This window comes from Phyllobates terribilis, unplaced genomic scaffold (genome assembly GCF_046119375.1).
Source record: "Phyllobates terribilis strain yellow unplaced genomic scaffold, ASM4611937v1 Scaffold_5__5_contigs__length_657084704, whole genome shotgun sequence".
In the NCBI taxonomy this organism is placed as follows: domain Eukaryota; kingdom Metazoa; phylum Chordata; class Amphibia; order Anura; family Dendrobatidae; genus Phyllobates; species Phyllobates terribilis.
In genome coordinates, this window is record NW_027362765.1 from 576,955,594 (window position 1) to 576,972,144 (window position 16,551).

The window sequence follows — 16,551 nt, forward strand, 5'->3', positions numbered from 1 at the left end:
ATTTTATATGGAATTTAAATATTTACTTACAATTTCTTTTTAAAATTAGAAAATTTCAGCTGCTTGCTGTCACCACTAGGTTGGTCTAACTGCGTACAGCCTATTTAAAATAATAAATATGATGTCATTAAAACCCTAAACTTTAAGTAATGACACCTAAAATGTTACACTTAAAGAAAATCTGTCACCAGGTTTTTGCTGCTTAATCTGAGAGTAGCATAATATCGAGACCCTGATGCTGTTTTGGTAAAATCACTGTTTTATAAGCAAGAGATTTTGCTTTTTCACTTCTTCCAAGAGCCATAAAGTTTTTATTTTTCTGTCCATTCAGCTGTATGAAGGCTTATTTTTTGTGGGATGAGTTGAGGTTTTAAAGAACTCCATTCATTGTCCCAATCAATATACTGGCAAACAGAACAAAAAACGCAATTGTGCAGCTGTTTGTTTATTTCCTGCATTCATTTTGTGGTAAAAAATAACCTGGCAATATGATTCTTCAGTGCATTACACTTAGAGAGATACCAAACTTGTATAGAATTTTTTACTTAATTGATGAAAAAAAATGTAAATTCTTACAAAAAAAAATAGCTTGTGACGCCATGTAAAATTTCCAAGTTTTGGTCAATGGAGCTGTGTGAGAATTTGCTTTTTCTGCCCTAAACTGATATTTTTAGTGATGCCATTTTGGGATAGATTTCATGGTTTGATCTCTTCAGCAGTGCTGAGGCAACCAAAAAACCCACAGTTCTGGTGTGTCGATTTTTTTTTCCTAATTACAGCATTTACCCATTTACTTATTTAATTTTATATTTTTATAGACTTTACTTTTATAGACTTTTTTAATTCTTTATTTTTAATGGGGGAAAAAGTGAGTGATTTAAATTTTTTAAAAACCTGTTTTTTTTTACTTTGTTTTGTTAGTAGCGAAGAGTGCCCACGAAGAGTTTTTGGTGAGTTTTTGACACTGGGTATTTTCGCTGTGTTGAAAACGCAGCATGTTACAATGCCAACAAAGTGGATGTGATTTATAGAAATCTCATGCCAATTGTGTTTCTTTTTCTACTCAGCATAAACCTGCGGTGATTGTTTTAAATCCACAAAATGACAATTTCTCTTGCGGGTACGCTTAGTTTTATGTGCCGAATCTTACCTATAAACTTGCATTAGATGTGCAAAATCTGCAGCAAAATATCGCACATGCATTTTTAGTGCATTTCCACAGCGAAAATGTATGAAAAACGCATCTAATTTGCACACGACTTGACCAATAAAGTTTTTGTCAAAGCCCAATACCAGAAAGTATCAAAAACAAAGTAGCTTTGTTTAAAACGTGTTAAAACTAGATAAAAACTCATGTAAAAAAAACGCATTCAAAAGCGAAAACCTATAATTTACCTAATAGGTGCAGAAAATCTGCAACATGAAAAAGTCACCAAAAGCTCATCGTGGGAATATAGCCTTAGTGAACTTGAGCCTGCGATCATCTGCAAACTTGTGCTAAATCACATTCTCCTATGAATGCCAGCCACTGGCTGTTCTTCATAGAAACACCATAATGGTAGGCACTGGATATAAAGACCTCCAGCTGCCATAGCAAGCCATTGGCACCCAAGATTGATAGTGGTATTTAAACGGTTAAAAGTACAACCCGCTGCTGGTAGAGGCAGATAATGGCTGAAAAATACAGACATAATCTGCCGGCAATAATGCAGGCTCAGCTTCTGAGCCTGCTTAAAAGAACGGGTTAAAACCAGGAAATCAGTGAAATGCTATCACAAGCATATAAGTTGTATGAATTTATATCAGACATTAAAACAAATATTTTTTTTCTGAAGTGGGCAACACCCTCAGAAACAAGTGGAATAAATGAAATTGAAAACAGAGCTGAAAAAAGCTGGAGCAGGTAAAAAAATAATAACTTCTGATAGAATAAGCTTCTCTACTTTTTCTTATTTGCCCTTAAAGGCATGGATATTTAGTTACTGAACTATTGAAACATTTTGGTTACATAAATGTTTATAATGATATTATTGGTAATAAATCACAATAATTAGTTTTACTGAAGTCCTGGCATATGTGAGAGATTTCTATTAGAGAGTCACACAGCTCGAGAAAAGTAGTCACATATTGTAAAATAGCCTGGCTAGTAGTTTGTCGGAAGATAAAGTGTCTGCAAAAAAGAAGCAACATTTTTATACTGGAAACACTTCAGGGCTTGTAAAAGGTGCATCTACCATAGGCAGCGTAAATTAAATGATACAGTTTACAGGAAATCCCAGATCCAAATCATCCAAAATGTACACCACTAAAAACATTTATCCTAAATCTTGGCCTTGAAAGCTTGAGATCTTTTACCCTACTAAGATTACTCATTAAACTAATTGTCTTTTGTAGTCTTAAAGTAGAATAAATTAAACAGATAAATACTTGAACAGCGAACACAAACTATGTTGTTTGAATAGGAATTTAGATTATTATGGATATAGAATATGAAGAGAAGAACCTCTGTTTATGTATGAAACCACATTTATGAGATAGAACACAGTGGATTTTGCTCTGACATTTGACAGGCTTGGCTTGTCTAAACATTATATGGTTGACAAAAATTTTAAATGGCTAGAATTTATCGCTAACCCTGCAACGAGCGCTCCCAGACGTACAGAAGCTTGGCTGACAATAATAGCTGAGCACAGGAGTTAGAGCAGCCTGCCTGTAGCAATCAAAAAAGTGCCAGTCCAATATGTATTCTAGTTTTCTCATGAAACCACTTTCAGTATACTTAACACCTATGAAAATGGTGAAGCAAAAGAATACATCCTGTAAAAAATTGACTATTTTTCCAGGTGACATCAGATGTGGTAATAGATGTTTGATTGTAAGGACCCTTACCACTGGGACCCACATGATCACTGGGAATGGGGGTACTGAGACTCATGATACCATACCGTGGGGGAGTTTGACTGGAGCAGCAGTGATGCTTGTACAATCTTCTTTCATTTGGAGTACATGAGACTGACGAAGAGAGACGAGTAAAGGGCTTTACTGTTTTCTGCTAGCCCCAAGGACATTAAATGGTGGGCCAAGACACTTATTTGGTTACTGCTGCATTCATGCTTCTCCTCACTGCAGTTGTGCTGTGTGAGGAAAGTGGGGCTTTGGGACTGTTCTCAAGTTAGATAAATGTCAGTTGTAGGAAATCCCCTTTAACGGATAACATAAAATAACTATTAAACTGTTCAATAGCCTTACAACTGTATTGTACACAGAATGGTGCTTGAACAGTTCTGAACCCTTACAAATTTTCCATATTTCTACATAAATTTGACATAAAACTATATCATATTTTCACACAAGTCCTAAAAGTAGATGAAGAAAACCAAATCAAACAAATAAGTAAAAAATGTTAGCCTATGACATTTTTGTATTAAGAAAATTATTCAATAACACATGTATGATAGTGGCATAAGTATGTGAACTTTTAGGATTAGCAAATAAATTGGTGAAATTAGAGTCTGGTGTTTTTAATCAATTGGATGACAATCAGGTGCTAGTGGGCCACCTGTTTTATTTAAAGAATGGGGATCTATCAAAGTCTGATCTTCACAACACATGTTTATATAAGTGAATCATGGTATGAAGAGAGGAGATTTCTGAAGACCTCGGAAGTAAAATTGTTGATGCTCATCAGACTGGAAAAGATTACAAAACCTTGTCTAAAGTCAGACAGATTGTGTACAAATGGAGGAAATTTAAGACCAGGAGTGGTCGACCACCAAAAACACTCCAAGAGCAAGGCTTTGTAGTCATTAAGGTCACAAAGAAATGCAAAGTATTTCTAAGCAACTAAAGGCATCTCTAATTTTAGCTAATGTTAATGTTCTTTAGTCCAACTTTGAGAGGACACTGAAAAACAATGGTGTGAATCGCAGGTATGCAAGGAGAAAGCTACTGTCCTAATGTAGAACGAGCAAGAAAGCTTGTAAAAGAACTTTAACATGACCTTTCAAGGATGGAGCGAGACTGCCATCTACTGGCCAGAGACAGTCAAGCGGAACCAAAATATACAAGGGAAGTTGCAGGGAGGGCAGATTCAGACGCTGGACCCGATCAGGTGACTTCCAGGAAGGAGTTCAGAGAGATAAGAGGCCAGCGCACCAAACCTGAGGGGTCTTTGGCGCCAAGCAGCAGAGAGGAGCAGACGTACTCCCTGCGTCCTTTGAAACCCCGCGTGACAGGCCAAATCCAGAGGCCTGAGAGGTGCTCCAGCCGGCCACCGGTAAAAGAGCTCCGGATCCCTCACAGTTGTGACCCGAGTGCTGTGCCTGCTGAGGATACCAGGAACCTGATCGTGGTACTGAGTGAGTTCGCGGAACCCGACATCGGCCGCCGACAGACGAGGCCTGGACCCCCCTATCCAAGGCTCGAGAGACTGCCTCCAATGGCCAAGCAGAGAGGAGCTGCATACATGAGCAGGGCCGTCACTTCCACTGCTCACCCACGGTACCGGGGACAATTGGGTTTAAGTACTCAGGTTGGGAGGGGAACGGTTGGGGCTAAAGTAGCACAACGTGATTTAATTGAATTTATCCGGAAAGAGACTCACGGCCTAGGGGGAATAACCGGTGACCCCCGCTAGGGCCAAATTCACGGTTAAAGAACTTGTGTGGTGTCTCTCATGCTTGAGGGCATCACCTTACTTTAAGAGACTGCGCCTTATTTTAAGAGACTGCGCCTTATTTTAAGAGACTGCGCCTTACTTTGAGAAATTTCGTATTTTTCTGATATTTCAAACCACTGTTCATTACCCTTGTTGCTAATCCCTTGTTTCAGTATACCTGTTGTATAAAACTGTTTACAAACATCTCTGACCGTTCTCGCCTTGTGTCTCTGTGCATTGCATTCCGGCACCTGCATTACACTATAACAAGAACATTGCTGCCTGTCTGCAGTTTGCTTTATCACCTGGACAAGCCAGAAGGCTATTGTAACAATGTTTTAAGGATGAGACCAAAATAGAGGTTTTTGGTTTAAATGGGGAGGAACATTTGTTTAGAGTAAGAAAACCACTGCATTACAACATAAAAACCCCATACCATCTATCAAATACGGTGATGGTAGTATCATGGTTTGGGCCCGTGTTGCTGGAACTTGTCTAGGACAACTGGTCATCATTGATGGAACAATGAATTCTTAAATTTATTAGCAAATTCAAAAGTAAAATTTGGGGATATCTGTCCATGAGCTGAATCTCAAGAGAACAGGGGTAATATTTACCGAAGTACACAAATCATTCTACAAAACAAAATGGTTAAAGAGTAACTGTCATTTTCATTTTATAAATAAATAGTACACATGAAAATAAGCAATTTTGTAATCGTCTTTCTCCTCTCGCACTGATCAATTTTTCTCAAAAAAATTCCCAAATCACAGGTAAAAATTGTATTCAGTGAAGACATATTTTTAAATTTCTGAGATAGAATCTAATCAGTAGCAACTGCCATCTCCAATGTAGATGGTTGGAGGGGAGGAGGAGGCACTCTGCCTGTAGCTCCTTCCTCCTCCTATTTCCAGAGAGTCTCATCAGCAGCAGCTGTCATCTCCTATGTCAGCAATGGGAAAGTCTGTCTTCAATGAATACAGATTTTACATGTGGATTGAGAATTTTGAGAATGAATAATTAGTTCTGACGGAAAAAAAATCTGATTTCTCTATTGAGATGTAATACAAAGTTGCTTATTTTCATGCTTATTACTGATTTATGAAATAAAAATTAAAACAACAGTTACTCTTGAAAGAAGAGTAGAGTTAATGTTTTGGAATGGCCAAGTTAAAATCTTGACATTAATCCTATAGAAATGTTATGGAAGCCCATGAAGTAAGCAAGCTATGGGAACAAAAACCACCTACGCAATAGATTTGAAGCAGTTTTGCAGTGAGAAATTGGCTCAAATTCCTTCAAGCAGATGTGCAGGACTAATCAACAGTTACCGAAAACTTTTAGATCTAATTATTCCTGCACAGGGGCGCACACCAGATACTAAAAACAACAGTTTACATACCATTGCCTCTCACTGACATTTGATAATTTTCCTCAATAAAAAAAGACAAAGCCTAATATTTTGACTCATTTATTTGATTTGATTCTCTTTATCCACTTTTAGGACTTGTCACAAAATCTGATGCAGTTTTAGACCAGTTATTCAGATATGGAAAATTCAGAAAGGTTTATAAATCTTCAAGCACCACTTTGTACATATATGATGTATGTATGTACAGTATATATAGTGTGTATATATAAATATATATACATATAGGTATATATATATTCATATTCATACAGCATCAATTTCAAACATATATTACTATCCGGGACTTACCTCTTCAGTAACATCGATCTTGACTACTGCAGTGGTACTAAATGATGGAGAGCCTTTGTCTTTTGCCTGCACTACCACAGACCACTTGCAGTTTTTGTTACGGGTTATGTTCTGTATAACATCCAAAGACCTAATATAGGACTTCAGCTTTATCTCGCCGGTGTTTTGGTCTATATCAAATACGTTATCTGGATCAGCTTGCATAATGGAATAATTTACAACATTGTTTGGTTCTTCCGCATCCTGGTCTGTTGCCTAAAAAGAATATTGTTTATATATAAAAAAAAATTCTGATATATATATCTTGATGACCATCTTCACAGTGTTCCATGATATAACTAATGCCTTAGAATTAAATTAAATTAATTGTTTTGTACCCTTCTCCTGCATGATAACTTTCACCAATGAGATCCCTTTGCTATGTTGTAAGCTTTTTATGGACCATGGATTTTGCTGTAAAATGCAACTGAGAAAAAGTCAGGAAAATCCTACCAGAACAGCTGCGCCTACTGTTTGGGCTCACGGTAGGGCTCGGAAGGGAAATATCACCATTTGACTTTTTGAATGTAAAATTTGTTTGAAAAATTATTGGACGCCATGTTGCGTTTGGGGAGCCCCTGATGTGCCTAAATAGTGAAAACCCCCCCCCACAAGTAACACCATTTTGGAAACTAGACCCCTAAGGGAACTTCTCTAGATGTGTGGTGGGCACCTTAAACCTCCAGGTGCTTCACAAAAGTTTGTAACATTGAGCCGTAAATAATTTTCACATTTTTCCCACAGAAATATTTTTCAGCCTCCAATTTTGCATTTTCATAAGAGTAACAGGAGAAATTGCATAATACTATTTGTTGTGCAATTTCTCCTGAGTAAGCCGACACCCTATATGTGGGGAAAAAACACTGTTTGGGCGCACGGCAGAGTTTAGAAGGGAAGGAGCACTGTGTGACTTTTTAAACGCAAAATTGGCTGGAATCGACAGCAGACGCCATGTTGCGTTTGGACAGCCCCTGAGGCGCCTAAACAGTGGAAACCCCCCACATGTGACCCCATTTTGGAAACTAGGCCCCTCAAGGATTTTATCAAGGGGTATAGTGAACATTTTGAACCCAGAGGTACGACACAGAATTTGATAACATTAGGTCATCATATTGAATATGGTGTCATTAGTCTTGAACACAACCCTAACCCTAACACAACCCTAACCCTAACCCCAATCTTAATCCTAACCCTAACACAATCCTAACCCTAACAGAACCCTAACCCCAACCCTAATCTAATCCTAACCCTAACACAACCCTAATCCTAATCCTAACCCTAACACAACCCTAACCCTAATCCTAACCCTAACACAACCCTAACCCTAATTCTAACCCTAACACAACCCTAACCCTAATCCTAACCCTAACACAGCCCTAACCCTAATCCTAATCCTAACCCTAACACAACCCTAACCCTAATCCTAACCCTAACACAGCCCTAACCCTAATCCTAATCCTAACCCTAACACAACCCTAACCCTAATCCTAACCCTAACACAACCCTAAACCTAATTCTAACCCTAACCCTAACACAACCCTAATCCTAATCCTAACCCTAACACAACCCTAATAAAATGCTAACCCTAAGGGTATGTGCACACTGTCCGGAGTCGCCTGCGGCCCCGACACTGCGGGATAGCCACTGGCGGCTTCCGCTCAATATGCAAATGAGCAGCGCCATTTTTTTTTTTTTTCACCTGCGAAATTTCCTCATAGAGTTTAGGTCTATGAGGAAAGCCAGCATGCGGACCAGCAAGAGAAATTGACATGCTGCGGTCTGGAAGGACGCGACGCATGTCAGTTTCCGTGGGTGATCCACAGGTGCACGAAGATGCATAGTGGACATTTCTAAAAATCCCATCCACTATGCTGTAAAAGCTGGCCACTGTGGGTTTGACGCTGCATAAGCACATAGCATCAATCCCGCAACGGCTCTTTATTGTGATCACATACCCTAACCCTAACACAACCCTAACCCTAACACAACCCTAGCCCTAACCCTAACACAACCCGAACCCTAACACAAACCTAATCCTAACCCTAACCCTAACTGCAAAGAATGGGAAAAAAGAATAATTTTATTTTATAATTTTTATCTACCTAAAGGGGGGGCAAAGAGGGTTTTGATTCATTTTTTTCTTTTGATGACTGGAGAATTTCCGACTCTGGGGGACGCTACAGTTTTATTCCTCAGCGACGCATTTTCACTGCCGCCGTGAAAATGCGTTACAGCAGTCATTGAGGGGTAAAAAACAGCACCCCTCAAAGTGCTCAAAACCATATTCAAGATGTTTATTAATCCTTTAAGTGCAACACAGGAATTAAAGCAATGCGGAAGGAAAAAAATTAACATTTTAATTTTTCCCACAAAAATGTTGCTTTACCCCAATTTTTTGATTTTCACAAAGGTAACAGAAGAAAATGAACAAATTGTTGTGCAATTTCTTTTCAGTACACTGATACATGATATGTGGTGTAAAACTCCTATTTGGGTGCATGGCAGAGCACAGAATTGAAGGAGCACCAGTTTACTTTTGGATTGCAAAATTGGCTGGAATAGATAGCGGGCGCCATGTTGCGTTTTGCAAAGCCCCTGATTTGCCTAAACACAGGAACCCCCACAAGTGACCCCATTTTGGAAACTACGCCCCTCAAGGAATTTATCTAGATGTGTGGTAAGCACCTTGAACCCATAGGTGCTTCACAGAATTTTATAACTAACATTGAGCTCTGAAAATCACAATTCTCCCATAAAAATGTTGCTTTAGCCCCAAATTTTTCATTTTCACAAGGGTAACAGAGAAAATGGACCATAGAATTTGTTGTGCAAGTTATCCTGAGTACAAGGGTACCCCCCATATGTAGTGAGAAACTCTTGTTTGTGCACACAGCAGGGTTTGGAAGAGAAGGAGCATTATTTGATTTTTGGAGTGCAAAATTGTCTGGAATAGATTGTGGACACAATGTCGCATTTGGAGAGCCACCAAGGTTCCAAAACAGCATAATCCCCCCACAAGTAACCCCATTATGGAAACTACACCTCCTGAAGAATTAATCTAAGGGTATAATGAGGTATTTCCCAGAATTGTATAACATTGGTCTGTGAAAATGAAAAATTACATTTTTTTCACTAAAATGTTGTTTTAGCCCCAAGTTTTTAATTTTCAAAAGGGCCAATAGGGGAAAATGGACTACAAAATTAGCTACACCATTTTTCCTGCGTACAGAAATACCTCATATGTATTTTACAGAAACAAGCAGTAATGGACGTTGCAGAGTGAAATTGCAAATATGCCACTGTAGTGCCCAGTACATTGCAGTGCCCAATACATTGTAGTGATTGTACATTGTGCCCAGCTCGTGCTACTGGAGACACACACCCTGTAAATTAAATGAGCTCTCCTCGTTACAGTATTGCCAAACATGTGGAGGCTAACTGTGGTTTAGCCAGGGGCCCAGGAGGAGGGGGGCATTTGGATTTGGGAGCGCAGATTTTGCTGGATTTATTTTGGTGGGAGCCATGTCACTTTTCCAGAGCCTTTGTGCTATCAGTAACATGGACACCCTCTATATTTCTGTTAACAGATGATGGACCTGAGAGGGAACGTTTTTTTGTGCGCTGAGCAGAAGCTTTAATTGGTGGAATTTTGAGGTACAGAACATTTTGGATCAGTTCAAATTTAAACTGTGCGCTACGCTAAGCACATTGGGATTTCCATCTAAATCTACAAAATACTTGATTCAGATGAAACACCTGAGGTATCCATTCACGAATGAAGTAGCAGAGATACTCTGGACTTTGTGTGGCTTCTGTTTGTCAGTATCCGGCAATTAAAAGGTGCACAAAACTGTAGTTGACCGCTCTTTTATGCACACCTAAAAAGACGGTCACGGACGGATCATAGGTGAGCCATAGTCCAAGGTGTCTTCATCTGCCTAATTATAGGAAATGTTCCATCAGGGGTTACTTCTGAATCACGTATTTCATAGATTTACATGGAAACCCTAGTGTAAGCACCCAGCGTAGAGCTCAGGATAAATGTGAGCCGAGTCTTGCTGCGATCTTTAGGAAGCAGAATAAGCAAATCAACAGCAGGTGAAGAATAGGTTTTACTTATTTTTTATGTCATTTCTCGTGATAAAAAGGCTTTATTCTTCAGGTCGGTGTGATTACAGCGATACCAAATTCATATCATTTTTTTATGTTTGGCTATTATCACACACTAAAAACTCACTTTTTTTTTTTTTTTTTTTTAACAAAGAAAGGTTTTGCATAGCCATATTTTGACAACTATAATTTTTCTTTATTGGTACCATTTTTGGGCACATAATATGTTTTGATTGCTTTGTATTCCAATTTTTGGAAGGATAAAAAATTAACAAAAGTCAGCAACTCAGAGATAGTTTTTGGGGTTTTTGGTAATGCTGTTCGCCGTGTCATAAAAGTGATAAGACAGCTTTATTTTTCAGGTGAGTACATTTACCGCAATACCACATTTATATCATGTTTTTTATGTTTTGTCACTTGTAATAAAAACTATTTTATAGAAAAATATTGTTTTGCATTGCTATATTTTATTTTTCCACTGATGGAGCTGTATGGTGACTTGTTGTTAGTGACAAGAGGACGTTTTCACCAATATAATTTTTATTTACATTGACTTAAGATCGTGTTCTATCCACTTTTTTTTCCAGTGGTATGATGAAAGATCATAGTTTTTTGTCACTTTTTTTTTACGGTGTTCACTGTAAGGGTTAACTAGTGTGACAGTTGTATAGATTGGGTCGTTCTGGATTCAGCGATATCAAATATTTGCACTTTATTCATTTTTACATAAAAATGTGTGATTATTGGTATAATATTTTTTGTTCTTTATTTGGTGTTTTTTTGTTTTATTAATATTTTTTTAATCTTTTTCTTAACTGTTTTTACTTTTTACTTAGTCCGTCTATGGGACTTTAACTTATTACTCTGATCACAAGTCTCGTGCATTGCAGTACAGATGTACTGCAATGCATGATGCCTATGAGATTACATAGGCAGAATGCCTGTTAGACCCTGCCTATGGCGGGTCTAACAGGCCACCATATCTGGCACATCAGGAGGTCATTATTTGACCTCCGGGTGCCATGACGACCATCAGCTCCTCGTGATTTTGTGCCTATGGCGGTGAGAGAATGAGCCCCCTCCCTCTCATAACCTTTTAAATGCCGCGATCGCTATCAAACGTGGCATCTGGAGGGTTAATCAGCCAGGGTCAGTGTGGGCACAGGCCCTAGCTGTTACCGCATGTCAGCTAAGCAGAACTCCTGGTGGTGATCGTGCAGAAAAATCAGCACCTCCCGTCATTCACATGCTGTGATCGGTTAGTTAGATTGACTAACCGATCAAAGCGATCAGAGAGCAATTGGTCTCCACATGTGTAGCCGTGTCGGTCAGCGGTTGGGGTGACCGCTGCAGGCATGGAGCGGTCACTGTGTGTTTTAACATGATGGGTATAGGTCGTCATGATGCGGGAACTGACACCTTACCATGACGTGCTATGCTCGTCATTAGTCATTAAGGGTTAAAGGTGAAAAGGTTCTGAATAGATTTTTTGGTATGATTTTTTTACATGCAAATCCTGGCATTTAAACTGGGATGTGTGACTTTTATATCCACTGTATATACTAACACATAAGAAAAAACTAACATGTCCATATATTGTCAGGGCTCGTAGAAATCCTGTTAAGGCTAGGTTCACATTTGTACAGTGCATTTCACTGGACATATATACCTGAATTGAAACATATAGGTTCACATTTCAATTTGTCTTAATATATAGGTTTTCCTGTATTTACCATTAAAGCAAGTTGATAAAACAATAAAAAAGGTTCCATGTAAAAAACCCACAAAAACGTACATAGTCATACAGTACAGACCAAAAGTTTGGACACACCTTCTCATTTAAAGATTTTTCTGCATTTTCATGACTATGAAAATTGTACATTCACACTGAAGGCATCAAAACTATGAATTAACACATGTGGAATTATATACTTAACAAAAAAGTGTGAAACAACTGAAAATATGTCTTATATTCTAGGTTCTTCAAAGTAGCCACCTTTTGCTTTGATGACTGCTTTGCACTCTAGGCATTCTCTTGATGAGCTCCAAGAGGTAGTCACCGGAAATGGTTTTCACTTCACAGGTTTAATAAGTGGGATTTCTTGCCTTATAAATGGGATTGGGACCATCAGTTGTGTTGTGCAGAAGTCTGGTGGATACACAGCTGATAGTCCTACTGAATAGACTGTTAGAATTTGTATTACAGCAAGAAAGAAGAAGCTAAGTAAAGGAAAATGAGTGGCCATCATTACTTTAAGAAATGAAGGTCAGTCAGTCTGAAAAATTGGGAAAACTTTGAAAGTGTCCCCATGTGCAGTAGCAAAAACCATCAAGTGCTACAAAGAAACTGGCTCACATGAGGACCGCCCCAAGAAAGGAAGACCAAGAGTCACCTCTGCTTCTGAGGATGTTTATCCGAGTCACCAGCCTCAGAAATCGCAGGTTAACAGCAGCTCAGATTAGAGACCAGGTCAATGCCACACAGAGTTCTAGCAGCAGACACATCTCTTCAACAACTGTTAAGAGGAGACTTTGTGCAGCAGGCCTTCATGGTAAAATAGCTGCTAGGAAACCACTGTTAAGGACAGGCAACAAGCAGAAGAGACTTGTTTGGGCTAAAGAACACAAGGAATGGACATTAGACCAGTGGAAATCTGTGCTTTGGTCTGATGAGTCCAAATTTGAGATCTTTGGTTCCAACCACCGTTTCTTTGTGCGACGCATGGACTCTATATGCCTGGTTCTCACCGTGAAGCATGGAGGAGGAAGTGTGATGGTGTGGGGGTGCTTTGCTGGTGACACTGTTTTGGATTTATTCCAAATTGAAGGCATACTGAACCAGCATGGCTGCCACAGCATCTTGCAGCAGCATGCTATTCGATCCGGTTTGCGTTTAGTTGGACCATCATTTCTTTTTCAACAGGACAATGACCCCAAACACACCTCCAGGCTGTGTAAGGGCTATTTGACCAAGAAGGAGAGTGATGGGGTGCTACGTCAGATGACCTGGCCTCCACAGTCACCAGACCTGAACCCAATCGAGAAGGTTTGTAGTGAGCTGGACAGCAGAGTGAAGGCAAAAGGGCCAACAAGAGCTAGGCATCTCTGGGAACTCCTTCAAGATTGTTGGAAGACGATTTCCGGTAACTACTAGTGTTGAGCCACCCCCGTAGTGTTCGGGTTCGGTTCGGTTCGTCGAACACCGGGATGTTCGAGGAACTGTTCGTCGAACTGTTCGTCGAACACCTTAGAACACCGTCGAACACCGTTAAAACCAATGGCAGGCAAACAAAAACACATAGGAACACATAGAAAACACCTTCAAAGGTGTCCAAAAGCTCACAAACTGCTCAGAAGACGCTTTCTTTAAAAAAGCCAGCCGGCAATTCAGCAGCGGTACCCGACAATTTAGACATGAAGGAATAGAGCATCACACATAGATTAGATAGATAGAAACATGTCAGTCACATATATATGAAGTACAGTGACAGTGTTGCTTACTGTACTTGTCATTTAGTGTAAAGGATTTATTAAAAAATATAGTAGTGTTTTCGTGCACCGTCTCTTTAAAAAAGCCGGCCGGCAATTCAGCAGCGGTACCCGACAATTTATAACAGACAGAATAGAGCTTCACACATAGATTAGATAGATAGAAACATGTCAGTCACATATATATGAAGTACTGTGACAGTGTTGCTTACTGTACTTGTCATTTACTGCAAAGGATTTATTAAAAAAAATAATAGTGTTTTCATGCACCGTCTCTTTAAAAAAGCCGGCAGGCAATTCAGCATCTGTACCCGACAATTTAGAATAGAAGGAATAGAGAATCACACATAGATTAGATAGATAGAAACATGTCAGCCACATATATATGAAGTACAGTGACATTGTTGCTTACTGTAATTGTCATTTAGTGTAAAGGATTTATCAAAAAAAATAATAGTGTTTTCATGCACCGTCTCTTTAAAAAAGCCGGCCGGCAATTCAGCATCTGTACCCGACAATTTATAACAGACAGAATAGAGCTTCACACATAGATTAGATAGATAGAAACATGTCAGTCACATATATAATAAGTACAGTGATAGTGTTGGTTACTGTACTTGTCATTTAGTATTAAAATAAAGGATTTATTATTAAAAAAAATTGGCGTGGGGTTCCCCGTAATTTTAGTCTCTAGCGGAGGTTAAGCAGACAGCTGGGGCAGATGTTTGAAGCCTGGGAAGGGGGTAATACCCACGGAGCTTCCCAGGCTACTAATATCAGCCCCCAGCTGAATACCTAGCCTTTACTAGCTATTAAAATGGAGGACCCCCAAAAAAATGACGTGGGGTCCCCCCTAATTTAATAGCTAGCAAAGGCTAGGCAGACAGCTGGGGGCTGATATTAATAGCCCAGGAAGGGAGCCATGAATATTGGCCCCCTCCCAGGCTAGAAACACCAGCCGTCAGCCGCCCCAGAAATGGCGCATCCATGGGATGCGCCAATTCTGGCACTTAGCCTCGCTCTTCCACGCTGCCCTGGTGCGGTGGCAGGGGGTAATAGGGTTGGGGTTGATGTCAGCTTATAATGCCAGCTGACATCAAGCCCAGGTTAGTAATGGAGAGGCGTCTATAAGACACCCCCATTACTAACCGCATAGTCAAAGTTAAAAAAAAAAACACAAACACCCAGAATAAAGTCCTTTAATTGAAATAAAGACACAATTCTTTATTGTTCTAAATTAAACCATACTTACCATCACGCCCATTCCAGCTGAAGCCAACGATCTCCTGCAATAAAAGAAAAATAATAAAGCAACCTCATCCTTACCTTTCCATGGCTCCCACGACAGCTTCAGCTCTGCTACATCGAGATGACAGGCTGGACCTGCAGAACGCTGCCATCCAGCCTGTCATCCCGCAGACACTGAGAAGCGCAGGCATGCTTGCGCTCCTCAGTGTCTGACTGTGACGGCATCCAGATGAGCCGACAATGAACTCGGCTCACCTCATGTACGTCACTGACAGCGTGGGAAAATTCTCCTGCACTCAGCGCTTCAGCGTGAGAATTTTTCCACGCTGTCAGTGACGTGCATGAGGTGCGCCGAGTTCATTGGACATGACCTCGGCTCATCTGGATGCCGTCACAGCCAGACACTGAGTAGCGCAAGCAAGCCTGCGCTTCTCAGTGTCTGCGGGATGACAGGCTGGATGGCAGCGTTCTGCTGCGGTCCAGCCTGTCATCTCGATGTAGCAGAGCTGAAGCTGTCGTGGGAGCCATGGAAAGGTAAGGATGATGTTGCTTTATTATTTTACTTTTATTGCAGGAGATCATTGGCTTCAGCTGGAATGGGCGTGGTGGTAAGTATGGTTTAATTTAGAACAATAAAGAATTGTGTGTTTATTTCAATTAAAGGACTTTTTTCTGGGTGTTGTGTTTTTTTTAAATACTTTACTAGAAATTCATGGTGGTCATGTCTAATATTGGCGTGACCCCATGAATTTCGGGCTTAGGGCCAGCTGATAATGCCAAGCTGGCCTTAACCCCTTTATTACCCAGTGAGCCACCGCACCAGGGCCCTGGATGAGTTGGGTACAGCGCCAGAAGATGGCGCTTCTATGAACGCGCCATTTTCCGGGGCGGCTGCGGACTGCAATTTGCAGCGGGTGGGGCCCAGAAAGCTTGGGCCTCCCTGCGCTGCAGATTCCAGCCCCCAGCTGCCTAGTTGTACCTGGCTGGACACAAAAATAGGGCGAAGCTCCATTTTTTTTTTTTTTTTAATTCATGAAATTCATGGAATAATTAAGAAAAAAAGGGCTTCCCTATATTGTTGTGTCCGGCTAGGTACAAATAGGCAGCTGGTGGTTGGGAGCAGCCCGTTCCTGCCTGCTGTACCTGACTGGACACAAATATAGGGCGAAGCCCCACATCAATTTTTTTTTTCATTATTTCATGAATTTCCTGAAATAATTAAAAAAAAATTGACGTGGGGCTTCACCCTATATTTGTGTCCAGTCAGGTACAGCAGGCAGGAACGGGC

At 40.1% G+C, this 16,551-nt stretch overlaps 1 protein-coding gene across 2 annotated transcripts in view; it reads right to left on the minus strand.

The window, feature by feature from the left end:
- CDHR1 (cadherin related family member 1) overlaps positions 1-16,551 on the minus strand; it is a 230,466-nt gene that overhangs the window by 14,077 nt on the left and 199,838 nt on the right. For both annotated transcript variants that reach the window (XM_073685967.1, XM_073685968.1), the window contains exon 16: positions 6,378-6,632. In XM_073685967.1, the coding sequence (XP_073542068.1) occupies positions 6,378-6,632 (255 nt within the window). The remainder of the gene's footprint in view (positions 1-6,377; positions 6,633-16,551) is intronic.